This window comes from Vitis vinifera, chromosome 13 (genome assembly GCF_030704535.1).
Source record: "Vitis vinifera cultivar Pinot Noir 40024 chromosome 13, ASM3070453v1".
NCBI lineage: Eukaryota > Viridiplantae > Streptophyta > Magnoliopsida > Vitales > Vitaceae > Vitis > Vitis vinifera.
In genome coordinates this window covers 7191102-7204834 of record NC_081817.1, presented here as the reverse complement: position 1 = coordinate 7204834, position 13733 = coordinate 7191102, and the positions used below count along the sequence as shown (strand labels likewise).

The window sequence follows — 13733 nt, the reverse complement described above, 5'->3', positions numbered from 1 at the left end:
TCAAAGTTGATGACCCTTTTGGGTATCCTACCCTGTATAGTGATTTTCCCTTTAGTTTATGCATTTTAGGCAATAGATATATTATGAATTCAAATTTATTTGTAAATGGTTTATCTTTGAAAATCTTCTTTGTTGATACATGCATGGCATTTGAAATTTTATATCACAAGAATGCTTTCCGATTTGTTTTTTATTTAAAAATAATGATAATATAAATGTTCTAAAATAATTAATACAAAAAATGCAACTGAATATAAAATTATCTTTCCAACTTGTTTTGACACCAAAATTGACTGTTTGCCTAATTGATCATTTGAAATTGACATAATTAATTAATATTTTTTATTTATTTTCAAAATAATTAAACACCAAAATTTACTGTTTACCAATTGATCATTTGAAATTGACATAATTAATTAATATTTTTTTTATTTTCAAAATAATTAAGCTGATTTATGATGAATAATAATAATAATAATAATAATAATAATAATAATAAGATGTCTATTATTATTATTATTACCATTATGACGTATGCATGTGTTTCATGTGAAATAAAAATATTATTCAAATGAAAAACATGAATTATTTGTTTATAATTATGAAATTTTAATAATAATAATAATATGTCTATTATTATTATTATTACCACTATGGTGTATGCATGTGTTTCATGTGAAATAAAATTATTATTCAAATGAAAAACCCGAATTATTTTTTGATAATTATGAAATTTGAACTTATATTATATCCTATGAAAATGATATCTTATAATATTACTTTTAATAAAAGATATTATATCATATTAATATTTAGTTTGTAGAATAAATAAAAAATAAATTGAAAAATATATTGTATTTCAATATTTGTTTAAAAATATGGAATTGGATATCTTATATTATGCATATGTTCAATATTTATTTAAAATAAAATTCATATTGCATTCCAATATTTTTTATTAAAAAATGTATGAAGAGTAGGTCGGAAAATGTTTTAAGTGAAAGTATTTTTAGTGAACATATTGTTTTTGAAAATATTTTTAAGAGAATCAATTATAAAATGTTTATCAAAAAACACTATACAAGTGATTTTTTAAAATTTTAAAAGTGTTTTCTAAATTTTACCAAACACTTTTTTTTAATAGCATTTTTTAAAAACACCACTAAATACACTTGAAATCTCTCTAAATTTTAATGTTTCTTTATAAATCATTCCATAATTTGTAATTTAAGCTTAGTTTGAATATACTTTCTGTTTTTTGTTTTTAAAAATAAAAACTTCTATATAAAAAGAAAAAACTTTTATGCAAAAACTATAGACTTGATATTAATTTTTTTTTAATATCTTAAAATTTTTAATCAAATTTAAAATCTATTACCTTTATAATATAAGCGTCTAAAACTTATATTTTGTAGAGAGGTTATCACATATTTAATACTATTTTATGTTGTGAATTATAAATTTACTTTTTAATAAAAAATTATTTTAAAAAATGAGTAATACAAAAATTAAGAAAATGAAAAAAAAAAATTGGATGAAAAGAATAAATTTATAACCCATAAGATACTTTATTCTATTCCATTATTGTTTGAACATGAAATAAGATATGTTATCTCATCTTATATCATATTCGACTAATTTGATCTTTATATTTGCTTTGAAATTTTATCCGTGGATCTCAAAATTTAATTAAAATTCTATTTGGTGAAAATGATTGTCATTATGGGTCTGTGCAAAAAAAAAAAAAAAAAAACCAACAAACTAATCCATATAACCAAATCTGATCATATTGATTCGATTTTCATTAATAAAAAAATTGATTCAATTTGAGAATTTTGAAAATCAACCTTGTTGGTTTGGTTTTCCACTTTCTTGTCTCATAATTGATATAAACCGAACCAAATTGACAATTTAAAACTTATATATAATTGTTTGATATTTGATAATTTTTTATATATTAGATTCTATTAAATTAATTTTTTTTATTGTATATTATGATTAAATTAATTGTAAATATATTTAATATATTTTTAATATCAAATCCAAGTTGATTTGAATTAATTTAAAAAAAAAATTAGACTTATGCCCTAATATAAATTTATATTAATAGATTTTAGGTTTAAAACAAAAACAAATCTAAAATTGAGTTAAAGACTAAAAAACCATTAAGTTGTATCAAAACCTATTAACGAAAATCGAACCAAATTGAACTTAAAAGACTTGTTTGTTTCAATTTTTCATTTAAAATTTGTTGATTCAATTTTTATCATATACAAACTAACCATGTTGGTTGAATTCATTTTTTACTCAAAAACCAACGGAATTGAAGTTATTTACACACCTAATTTACTTGTGAGCCATTTTTAGTTTGATGGGCTGGGCTAAGTTTTGGGCTTTGCAAATGTTTGAATATATGTGGACTTGCTGAAGTCCAATTATTTTATATTCAGCTTATTGCATATAACATTGGTCCAGCATAGAGGACGACCTTGAGCTTTTCGGTTTATTTTGTCCGTACCAAGACACGCGCACAAAGTGATCGACGGTGAATATCCGTCGTTTGTCGGAGCACCGAGACAATCCGATCTTGCCACATTGGCATTCGGATCCGATTCTCTGCCGTCAAATCTCAGTCCGATCGGATTCGACGGCGCTGATCTCCCCAAAATTTTGAAAAATTCAGGTACTGGTGACTCTGTTGCCTCAATCTATCCACTTCAAGTTTGAATTTTGTTCGACATTTCGTTGTTGAATTTGAAACTCAGATCTGAATCTCTGAGCGATAATCGTTGCAAAGGTCAATTAGTAGAATCCGTTGCGTGTATTTAAATGAATTCTTTGAGGTAATTGCATTAAGTCTCAGTTTGGTCCCTCAGAAACTCAGGGAAGAGAAGGAAATGGAATTTTGAATCTTCTGCTTTACAATGGTTTGGATTCGGTTGAGTGGCTAATGGAATTGTAAGATTTGAAGTTTGTTTCATTTCTCAGCGGCATATTAATGGCAATGACAACTGTTTGGACTGGGTGATGTTTGGTTGTATTAGGCTCGGGTGAGTTGAGATTTTTCGTTTGTTAGGGGTAGAAGAATGGGAATTAAGATGTTAAATTTTAGATTTTTCTTATTTTTTTATTTTCATGTATTTTGTCGGCAGTCAAACATATATAGTAGTTGCAGTTGTAGCAATTTGATAAGGAGTTTTGAAAAGTTGTTATTTATGCAAATCCAACAGACTTGAAATATTAGCATTAACTTTGTGGAAATGTTTGATTTAGCTCATTATGCATGAACTACTAAAGTTTGTTGATTCCTAAAATGGACTCATCTATGAGTTTAATATTGGAAACAAGAGGTGTTAGACCCAAAAACAAAAAGAGAGAAAAAAAGGAAAAAAGGAAAAAAGGGAGAAAAAAAAAAAAAGAATTTAATTGAGTTTTAAAGGAAAAGTCGATATAGGTTATTGCCCATGAATGGGATCAGAGTTTTAAAATATATTCATGATATGCTTTCCTCCTAATAATTCTTGAAATCACTTTGGCCACATTTGGATGGTAGGGAAATTGAATTTTTTTTAATACGTTCTATCTATAATTTTGTGTGCAAATCCATCATTATAAAAAATATTGACAAAGTAATTAGAAAAATGTCAGTCACTGTGACAAATGATCACAGAAAATTGAATAATCAGATTTCACAAAATTTTATGACTGATCCTGTACCATGATGGGTATCATTTTTCTTCAAGAAATGGTGAATTTGGAGCTCAAAATGATGTATAGTATAATTTGAGCCATTCAATTTCCATGGCTAACCCTATTGCCCTTAGATTGTTGATGGTACAACTCTATTCAATTGACAGTCTTATTCCAACTTCTTGGGTTTGGCCATACTATTAGGTTTGCATCTTTGTTGAACACAGGCCATTAAGTTGTTTCTCATCGCTTGGATGGACATTCTTGCCCATTGACTCACATCACATGTTTTTGTAGTCAATGGCTTTCACGGCAGATCCCTAAATTATTTTTATCAGGATTTCTCTGTTCTTGCTCTTGATTGGTGCTATCTCTTCTCTCTTATGACTGCATTCATTCTTTGGTTTCTAATAGTAACAATACTTCTTTACAATAATTTTCCCTGTTATTCTTTAAAATTTCAGTGAGTTCTATCCTGTAGCTCTAGAGTGTTCTTCAATATTTTGTGGACATTGTTTTAGTGTCACTGCAATTGAACCGGGTGACATTTTCTTCTAATGCACCCCTGATGCTGTAATCAGCAATAGACTTTATGATTCCTCTACTTCATAATTTCTTTGCATTCTGTTACTCTCTTGTTGCAGATAATAGTTATCAAGCTGAACCAACAGACCTAGTGTCCTACAAATACTTGATATTGGAACAAAAGATATTAAGAAAGATATGGATATTGACAATTGGCATTCAGAATTGGAATATGACCAGTGGTTACGACTCCCTGTATCAGGTCCCAGACCATCAGCTCGCTACAAGGTTGTGCTCTTTTAAAAAATTTACTCTGTTTTTTGATCTGTGCAAATACTCTTGCTAGTTTTGGCATTTGTTTTATTTGTACTTTTCTTGTTTCTAGGGCTTTGGACCAAAACTGGCCAATCTCATTTGCTTAATGAATTTGTTAAGAACATTTTTTAACTTTTCCTCTATTTATAGGTAAGATACTTACCATGCCATTTTATCATTACATTTGTAGCATGCTGCAGCAGTGGTTGATGAAAAACTGTATATTTCTGGTGGAAGTCGTAATGGTCGGTATCTATCTGATGTTCAGGTATTCAATTTACCTGTTCTTCTGGTGTCAACTGAAGTCCTTTCTTGTGGGTCCTGTGATAATGATGCTATGTTTCAGGTCTTTGATCTTAGAAGTTTGGCATGGTCTGCTCTAAAACTGAAAATGGAATCGAATGCTGATAAAGTTGAAGAAAATAACTTACAGGAAGTTTTTCCAGCCACCTCTGGTCACAATATGGTAAAAGTTCCATTTTTTTTTTTTTTTTTTTTACATCCTTAAATTCTACTTTTGTATGAGTTTAATTTGTTCATATAATGATGGCACTTATAACCATTTAGACAATTTTAATTTTGGCAGATTAAGTGGGGAAACAAACTTCTTATACTTGGTGGTCATTCAAAGAATTCTTCTGATGGTGTAACAGGTTAGCTTATTGTTGAGCCACTTTGCTCTTAGTCCCAATGGATAAGAAATTATGTGATTTTCTTTTGAACCTTTTCTCATGTTTAACAAACTGCTTGCAGTGAGGGCTATTGATCTCGAAACACAACAGTGCGGTGTTATCAAGACCTCAGGAAAAGTTCCGGTAACTAACTGATGTAGTTTGACTTTTTGTCCTTAGGCTTAGGGCTTCTCAAAATCATTTTATTGTTTCTTCTTTCTCTCTCTCTTGCAATCTTTTACATGGGAGAATGACTATCTCAATCTACTTTTCTTCCTATTTATATTTGCAGTTGTATTAGTGTTTGTTGGCTAATGGAATTAATGGTTAGTATGATTATGGAGTATTTTCCAGGTGGCTCGTGGGGGACAATCTGTAACACTGGTTGGCTCTAGATTGATAATGTTTGGTGGAGAAGATAGGAGCAGACATCTGCTGAATGATGTCCATGTTCTTGATCTAGATACAATGACTTGGGATGTGGTGGAGGCTACGTAAGTATCTAATTTACTTTATGAGAAGTCACAAACTTGCTTTCAGAAGGGTTCTGCTTCATTTTCTTGTGTTTTGATAGGCAGACACCTCCAGCTCCCAGATTTGATCATACAGCTGCAGTGCATGCGGAGCGCTACCTTCTCATTTTTGGCGGTTGTTCGCATTCAATATTTTTCAATGATCTTCACATACTAGATTTGCAAACTGTAAGTGTTTAACTTTTTGGAATTTGTTTTGTTCTTTAATTGAATTGTAGTTTAGCATATAAGCTGAATGTTAATGTGTTTCAATTTCTTGGTTGAGTAGTGGTTTGTTAAGTCCTGATCAAAATTAAACTGCCTGAATTCCTTTTTTGGTATTTTTGTGTATGTAATGCTTCGATAGGCAGGATCATACAATTTACATCTGTCCCAAAAGAAGCTGCTATCTTTTTTTCTTTTTTCATTCTTGTTAATGATTGTCAACATACATCTATCAAGTGTAAAGTAGTTAACAAGATCCATTGTGTTGTCTGATTATGGTGTTTCTCTTATGAATTTCTGGTGTGATTATTGAATTTAAGGTATGTGGGTCAGCATCCATTTAATAAGATAAATATTTTTCCACTTAGATGCAAACTTTATGGGTCCGTCATTCCGGTTGAACTTGAAACTGTCACAGCAAATATAATTGGTTACTTTATTCACATATATTTCAAATTTCTTCTGTTAAAAAAATTATGCAAGGGGGTTTTGATTTGGGCTTTCTTCGCAGCACTTCACATTTGGGAAATTTTTGGCTATGTTAACTAACTTCACCATATTATTGGCATCCAAGGATGGGGAGCTTATTTTATGATGAGAGTGCATGATGCTGATTTATGTTCTTAAGCTTTTGTTTTCATGTGGACAATGATTAGGCCAGTAGCCGAGGTTTGTGTAATCTCTTTGAGGCTAAATATATAGTGTATTGATTGGTTTAAAAGGTCAAAGAAAGGAATAGTGTACAGGTTTGTTGGGCATCTGATGGGGCCAAATCTGAACTTGAGTTATCTTGACTCAAGAAAGGTGGTGAAGTGGTTATCATTCAAAGATATTGTTGTGTTAGTATTCATGCTATTTACCTAATTTTAGTGATGCTATTTGTGTTTTATGCTTGGTGTTAGAGTGAATTAAGGGCTAAGGTCATACTGACAAGGTGCAAAATCTTGGCCTCGGCCAAGTTGTATCTGCCTCAGCCATGACTGGTACTAGACCGATAATCGAGTCAAAATCAATGGAGAAATAGAAAACCATCAAAATGAAGAACTTTGGAAGGAAGGTTCAGAGCTTGAGTCTTGATTTGCATCTTCATTCTTCAGACCTAAGCTTTTCCATTCTCATATGGCTGATCTATCTCCAATTTAATGCCCTCAAACCATCGAGATTATGTGAGAAGTTGTCGCTGAGAGGTGAAATGAGTATTTTTCAAAGAAATGGGTACTGTGGAGAGATGTGAGAAATGGGTATATTGCAGAGAAATGGGTATTGTGGAGAGATGCTGTGAGAAGTTGTCTGCTGAGGGTGAATGTGTATTGTGTAGAGATGATGAAAGGGGTATTTTGCAGAAATAGGTATGTTGTAGAGAAACGAGAGAGAGGGTTTTCTGATGGATAGGGGAATGGTTGCAGTGGAGGGAAATGGGAGACAGGTGTTTGATTGGATTATAAATATCTAGGTTTATGTAAAGTAAATGGAATATAAAAATTTAAAATTAATGGATAGAAGTACTAATATATATATATATATATATATATATATATAGATAGATAGATAGATATATTAAAATTTGTTTATGCAAATGAAAATAAAAATGATAAAAATCTTTTCTTTATTTATTTATTTATTTTTTTTATAGTGGTTTTATTTATAATATATTTGATGGGAAAAATGATATTTATATTTTTAAAGGTGATTCATGGTTATTTTTTTAATGGTTAAGTTTTTTTTAAAAAAAATTTAAAATATCTAATTGAAACAAAATTATTTCTAAATATATATATATATATATATATATATATATATATTAATATTTTTATCTAATATTTAGTATGAGGTGATAAATAAAAATGTTTTAAATCTATTCCAACATGCTTCTATCACCATATGGATAATGTTCTCTCTCTCTATATATATTTATTAATTTTTTAAGTCTATGTGATTGTATTTATTTTTGTGATAATTTCAACAATTCTCTTAAAAATTTTGAAGTTCTTTAATTAACATATTTTGCGTATCTTCTTATACCAATCCAAGATATGAGACTAATGTGCCTTAGGACCCTCCAAGTTAATGACCAATATTGTGACTTTGCACCATGATTTAGTAAGGTTTTATCTTGTTATAGAACTTATGAAAAGCAAGACCAAGAGGCATTTTATTTTTTATTTTTGTTGAATTGGTCTTCGGCTTTATCTTCTTGAGACAAACTAAATTCTAGCAGGAGGCTTTTGATCTGTTTCATTACAAGAAATTTAGGCATTAAAGTATGTTTTCACCATCTTTAACTAATGATTGCATCATTCACTTAAATAAAATAAAATAAAAAGTCTTCATGTTTTCAGAATTTCTCCTCTATGTTTGTCTTTTGTCCTGTGGGATTTTGGATTTTCCCTGTGGTATTTAGAACAAGTAGGAAACAGGATTATTTTATTTCTATGTTCCACTAGCCAATATTTTGGAACTTGTACTAAAATATTTGTTCTTCAAAAAATCACTTTTTGGCAAATTTTTTTATGTAATCTTCATTTGGAGTACATAATATATTACTTTCTCTGCAAACCTTGACAAGACAATAGAACAGAAATAATTTATTTGAGCTAATAGAGATCCACTTCTGATAGGAAACCCAAATTTATTAGAAAGAGATTAGATCTATAAGAGAGGATAGCATCTTACAAGAGAGCAAAGATAGAGAAGGAAATAATGGGAAATAGCTTTAACCACTCAAAGATAAATATGACTGAGGAGGGTAAAATGCCTCTCTTAGAGCCCTCAAGATGCAGTGTGTCTCTTTTTCTAGGAAAGTAACCTCGTGATTCAAGGAATTTTGAGTCTACTGGAAGTTCACGTCCATTCTAGAGGCAAGAACCTCATATTGAATCACATTTCCTATCCCTGCTGGTTTAGAATAAGCCTAAATGATACTTGAAAATCGTTTTATCCTGACTTGGCCTAAATTTCTTGAAGTGTTCTTGTCACAACTTCATTTCATTCAACCTAAAGGGTACTTCTTAGAAATGTGAAGTGAGGAAGTATTCCTCTAGAAAGCACTGTTCTCAGTTCCCTCATTATGGATCAAAGTGGAATGCTGTAAAATATTTTGTTAATGGACACCCAAACAGAACTGGTTATCTTGTTGCTCCTTTTATATGGCATGAGTATTCAGGGAAAGAGGTTTCTTGGTCTTCTAATTTGATGCATGTCATTGGAATAAACTTTATTATGTGCTACTAACAAAGCCAAAACCATAATCTTGTGAGAGACCTTAGGCTTGAAAATCATTTTGGAGGGCAATGAATTTGTTTTCTAGTCCTTGCTGAATGAAGCATCATGAATCATATAGCTAAAGTGCTCACCAACCCTAAAGAATATTTAAAATTTTTGGTTTTACACCACTGTTCAACATGATAAGATCTTCCTCCATTGCAGATGGAGTGGTCCCAGCCACAAATCCAAGGCGATTTGGTGACTCCTAGGGCAGGGCATGCTGGTACAACCATTGATGAAAACTGGTATATTGTTGGTGGTGGAGATAATAGAAGTGGTATGTAGAAAGTTGCAATATTTATATTTTATTCTGGTATGTGATGCAAGTTTGTTTGGTGTTTATCTATACATATGTTGGTGGTATTTATAGACTCAAATTTTGTGTACAGGTACCCCAGAAACCCTTGTGTTTAATATGTCTAAGCTTGGCTGGTCAGTGTTGACAAGGGTCAAGGAAAGGGATCCTCTTGCTAGTGAGGTATCCATTTTGTGTCTTTTCCAGTCTACATTATTTTAAGCATTTGAATAATTAGGAACTCATAGTTTTAACATTCTCTTTACTAGGAACTCATAGTCTGAGCATCAGAGAGCATTTTCATAATTATTAGTTGTTAGTTCCAGCTTTCTGTTTCCATAATTTTTTTGTGCAATATCCAACTGATCAATCATGCCATTTTCATGTTGGGATGCCATATCAATTTTGTTCCATGTAATGAATGATATTGATATGTCAGTTTTCTGATGGATGTTGTATATCTACATATATAAATGATGCTGGCGCCAAACTGTTGCTTTAAGGCCTTTAGCTTTGCTTCTTTACCGGCTCCAACCCTTTTGAACTAATCTTATTATAAGGGAAATAAATGATTTGTTCAATCCTGAAATTATACAAGCTTATCTATGTTTTATATTTTGTTTCTAGTTCATATTAATAGTAGCCTGGATTTTGCTAAGTTGAGTTCAATGTAATATAAACATTAACAAATGTCAAAATTGGAGAATAGAGATTCTTTTGTGGAACAATTCCAAGCATCTATCCTTGGTATGTGCTCCAAATTTGTATACAAAAGGACCACATTTTGATGATGTTCAATTTGATTTCAGAAAGTCTAATTTACTGCTATGTTATATACATGGATATCTGCTGTCATATACCTGAATAGCAAGTATATTAAGCCTAAACTTGAAAACAGGGCCTCAATGTTTGCTCAGCATCAGTCAATGGAGAGAAGCATTTGGTCACTTTTGGTGGCTACAATGGCAAGTATAATAATGAGGTACGTATTATAAAACTTGTTCAATATAATTAACTTAAATTTATCCATTTTTTTATTTTTAATTTTATTTTTATCTATTAAGGTTGTACTTGTGGGTGCATTTCCAATTTTCGTCTGATTGTGGCAAAAAAATGTGAAGTGAAAAGTTTCATTATTGTGTTGAAGTTGTTAATATTGCATCAATTCTTTACTTGAATCTTGTTCTTAATTCCCATTAGTAGATTTTGCTGTGCTTGATTTCTGTTGATCATATAAAATAGCGAGTGTTTAATTAGTGGAAAGACACATTCTTCAAAACTTATGTGCTATTTGAATGACAGAAGCAAAATAGGTCATTGACCTCCTCATCAAACTCCATACAACTTTACAGTTTGCTATTTTTAATTTTTTTTTTAATATTTTATGTTTTCTTTTGAGTAGGCCATGTAGAGATATCTTCCAGAAATTGAAAGACCATTTGGGAACATTTTCAATAACAGTTATCAAAATACAGTTTTTGAGAACAGTTCTTAAAAATAGTTCTCTGTTGTTTTCGGAAGTGAAATTCTGTTTAGGAATTCAAACATGATAAATAATTTTCTCCACTTATTCTTTATGAAGATATTGTACATTATATGCAATATAAAAGTTTCCAAAATATTTTTTATATTTTAACTGTTGTATAGAATTCTCTGCAAAAGCAACTAAAAACACCTTAAATTTGTTCTAAAAAAACTTGTTTTTCTGAATACATTCTCAAAAAACCTTTTTTTTGTCCAAAATTTGGCGAACATGTTTTCTGAGTTAGAAAACTGTTGTTTGATCTAAAGAATAGAAAACTATTTTCAAGAAAAGTTTCCAAACAGACCCTGAGTAATTCCGTTTGTACTTTCAATAGTATTTAAATTATTTCATTTATTTATTTAGAATTTCAATGAAAGACTTATTTATGATTAGTGTGTTATGGCATCAGCAGCAGAAAAAATGAGTTTATGGGGGTGTTCGATCCACATGATCACTTTGGACTACACAGAGATGCTAATTACAAGAACTGCCGTTCACCCTTTGGTTTAATTGCCAAGAAAATTGACGAGAAAAAGAACAAGAAAATTTTAAATCTTGTGACTTGTGCTGTTTTGGCTCCTAAAAATGGTCAAACTCACCTTAACTAAGAGAAATAGTTTGGTAGCTTCTATAAAGCTCTAGTTGAGTGGAGGTGTTTCTTTTTTCAGGTCCCAACTATTGAAAAATCTGAGAGAAGATTGTAATTTCTATTCTTCTTTGTCATGAAATGGATGTGGCATAAATTGTCTGGCATCAGAAACATATTGAACTCAATACTATAATGTTTGGAGTTATCACAAATTGGAATTGATCCCCTGATGATTGCTTTACTTGGGATTTTCCAGTGTCAACCATTGTCCTTCTCTTTACATGATAGCTTGTGGCATGCCTTCACCATTGTTCATTTCTTTACATGATAGGCCATGGCACTTTTTCATGGTAACTTGTCCTCAAATGTTTATGTCCTTTAATTCCAGGTATTCATTATGAAACCCAAGCCAACAGACTCAACACGCCCCAAGATATTTCAGTCACCCGCAGCAGCTGCTGCAGCAGCTTCTGTTACTGCTGCATATGCCTTGGCCAAATCTGAAAAGTTGGATTTCATTGAAACAGAAGATTCAAACTTTGGGGGAGTAAAAGAAAATAATTCTGCCCAGGATTTTAGTATTGAAATCAATGCAATTAGAGAAGAAAATAAAGTCTTGGAATCTTCAGTTGCCGAAGTCAAAGCAGAAAATTCTAGGCTCAAGGAAAAGATTGATGACATCAATGGTACCTATGCTGAGTTGTCCAAGGTACTATCAATTTGTCAAATGACTTATACAGCTCATTGTTTTCATCATCTAATGGCCAAAATTTTCATGATTCTTTACCAATTTCCTTCAGGAACTCCATTCGGTCCAAGGTCAACTGGTAGTGGAAAGATCAAGATGCTCAAAACTGGAGGTTTCCCTTTACCTCATACTTCTTCCATTTAACTTATTTAGCATATAATATTTTCTTCTTTCTGGTTAATAATTGGATACTATTCTGCACTTTTGGGCCCGGTATTGAATGCCAAATGCCAATAATTACCTGGAGGTTCACCTTCCTTTAGGTCATCCAATGTATATATTTTAAAAACAAATTATTAGAATAGAATGGTTGAATTCTTTGATGATGGGATTTTCAGGCACAAATTGCAGAACTGCAAAAGATGCTAGAGACTTTGCAGTCCATAGAGGATGAGGTGCAATTACTCCGGCGCCAGAAATCTATGTTGGAACGTAATATGGAGGTGGCAGCTGCTCAAAGACAAGGTTCTGGAGGTGTGTGGCGATGGATAGCTGGAACACCCAATACATAAAAGTTGCTAGGTCAGTTCATCTACATTGAAATGGGCATTCAGCAGCCCTACCTATTTCCCAAGCCACTGTAATAATAAGCAATATCTCTCAGAATCAGAACAATATGTGCTCAAAGTTTCAGAGTATCAAAAACAAAGGGAGAAAATCTTGCAAGATTTGCTGAATCTACAACCTAAATTAAGTTGCTTTAAGGAGATGAGATTAAACTGAGTAGCGGAATTATTTGTCTATTGAGTCAAGTTGTGCCCTTTTTTCTTTTTGGAATCGTACAATTACTTACATGTTGTAATTTGTGTTTGAGTATCTTTTTGCATGCTATATGATGGTAATTGTTCTTTTGATTACAAGATTCTAGTTCTTCTTACTTATTATTGGGAGTTTATGGTACCATTTGAACCATACCAGTCATGTGATTCTCCATGCTTGACAAAGTGTGTATGCATTTCAATTTGTCTACCTTCTCTATCCGACACTTAAGGAAGAGACTAACCAAATTCAACGATATTCCATTTTTTTGCGTTTTGTATTTTGAAATTTTTTTTATATTCTCACTTTTTAATGAAAATAGTTTTCGTTGGTTAAAAAGGATGGTCTCCCCCAATAGAAGCACCTTCTCGATGTGGTTTTATATTTGAGATTCAAATACCAAAGATAATTTTTGTTTCAAAGCCCGCTTTGATACCGATTTTGAATGTATCTCAATTATGGATTACACCTAGAGGGGGAGGGTTAATAGGTGTTTTAAAATGGTTCCCTAACAATGATTGTCTCTCAGAATTTTTTATATTATATTTTACTCTACCAATTCTTTCCACAATCATGCTAAATCATATGCAAGAATGGATGTATTAATACTCTTGA

The 13733-nt window shown here is 31.2% G+C and overlaps 1 protein-coding gene across 1 annotated transcript; it reads left to right on the top strand.

Annotated features, from left to right (window-relative positions):
- The first annotated feature begins 2455 nt into the window (after positions 1-2455).
- Positions 2456-13219, top strand: LOC100253103 (acyl-CoA-binding domain-containing protein 4). Its single transcript, XM_002264683.4, has 14 exons — positions 2456-2683; positions 4335-4503; positions 4721-4798; positions 4877-4996; positions 5117-5183; positions 5284-5345; positions 5556-5695; positions 5776-5902; positions 9365-9479; positions 9592-9680; positions 10396-10479; positions 12000-12320; positions 12412-12471; positions 12698-13219. The coding sequence occupies exons 2-14, from the start codon at positions 4414-4416 to the stop codon at positions 12869-12871; spliced, it is 1527 nt and encodes a 508-aa protein (XP_002264719.1). The 5' UTR covers positions 2456-2683; positions 4335-4413; the 3' UTR covers positions 12872-13219.
- The last annotated feature ends 514 nt before the right edge of the window (positions 13220-13733 follow it).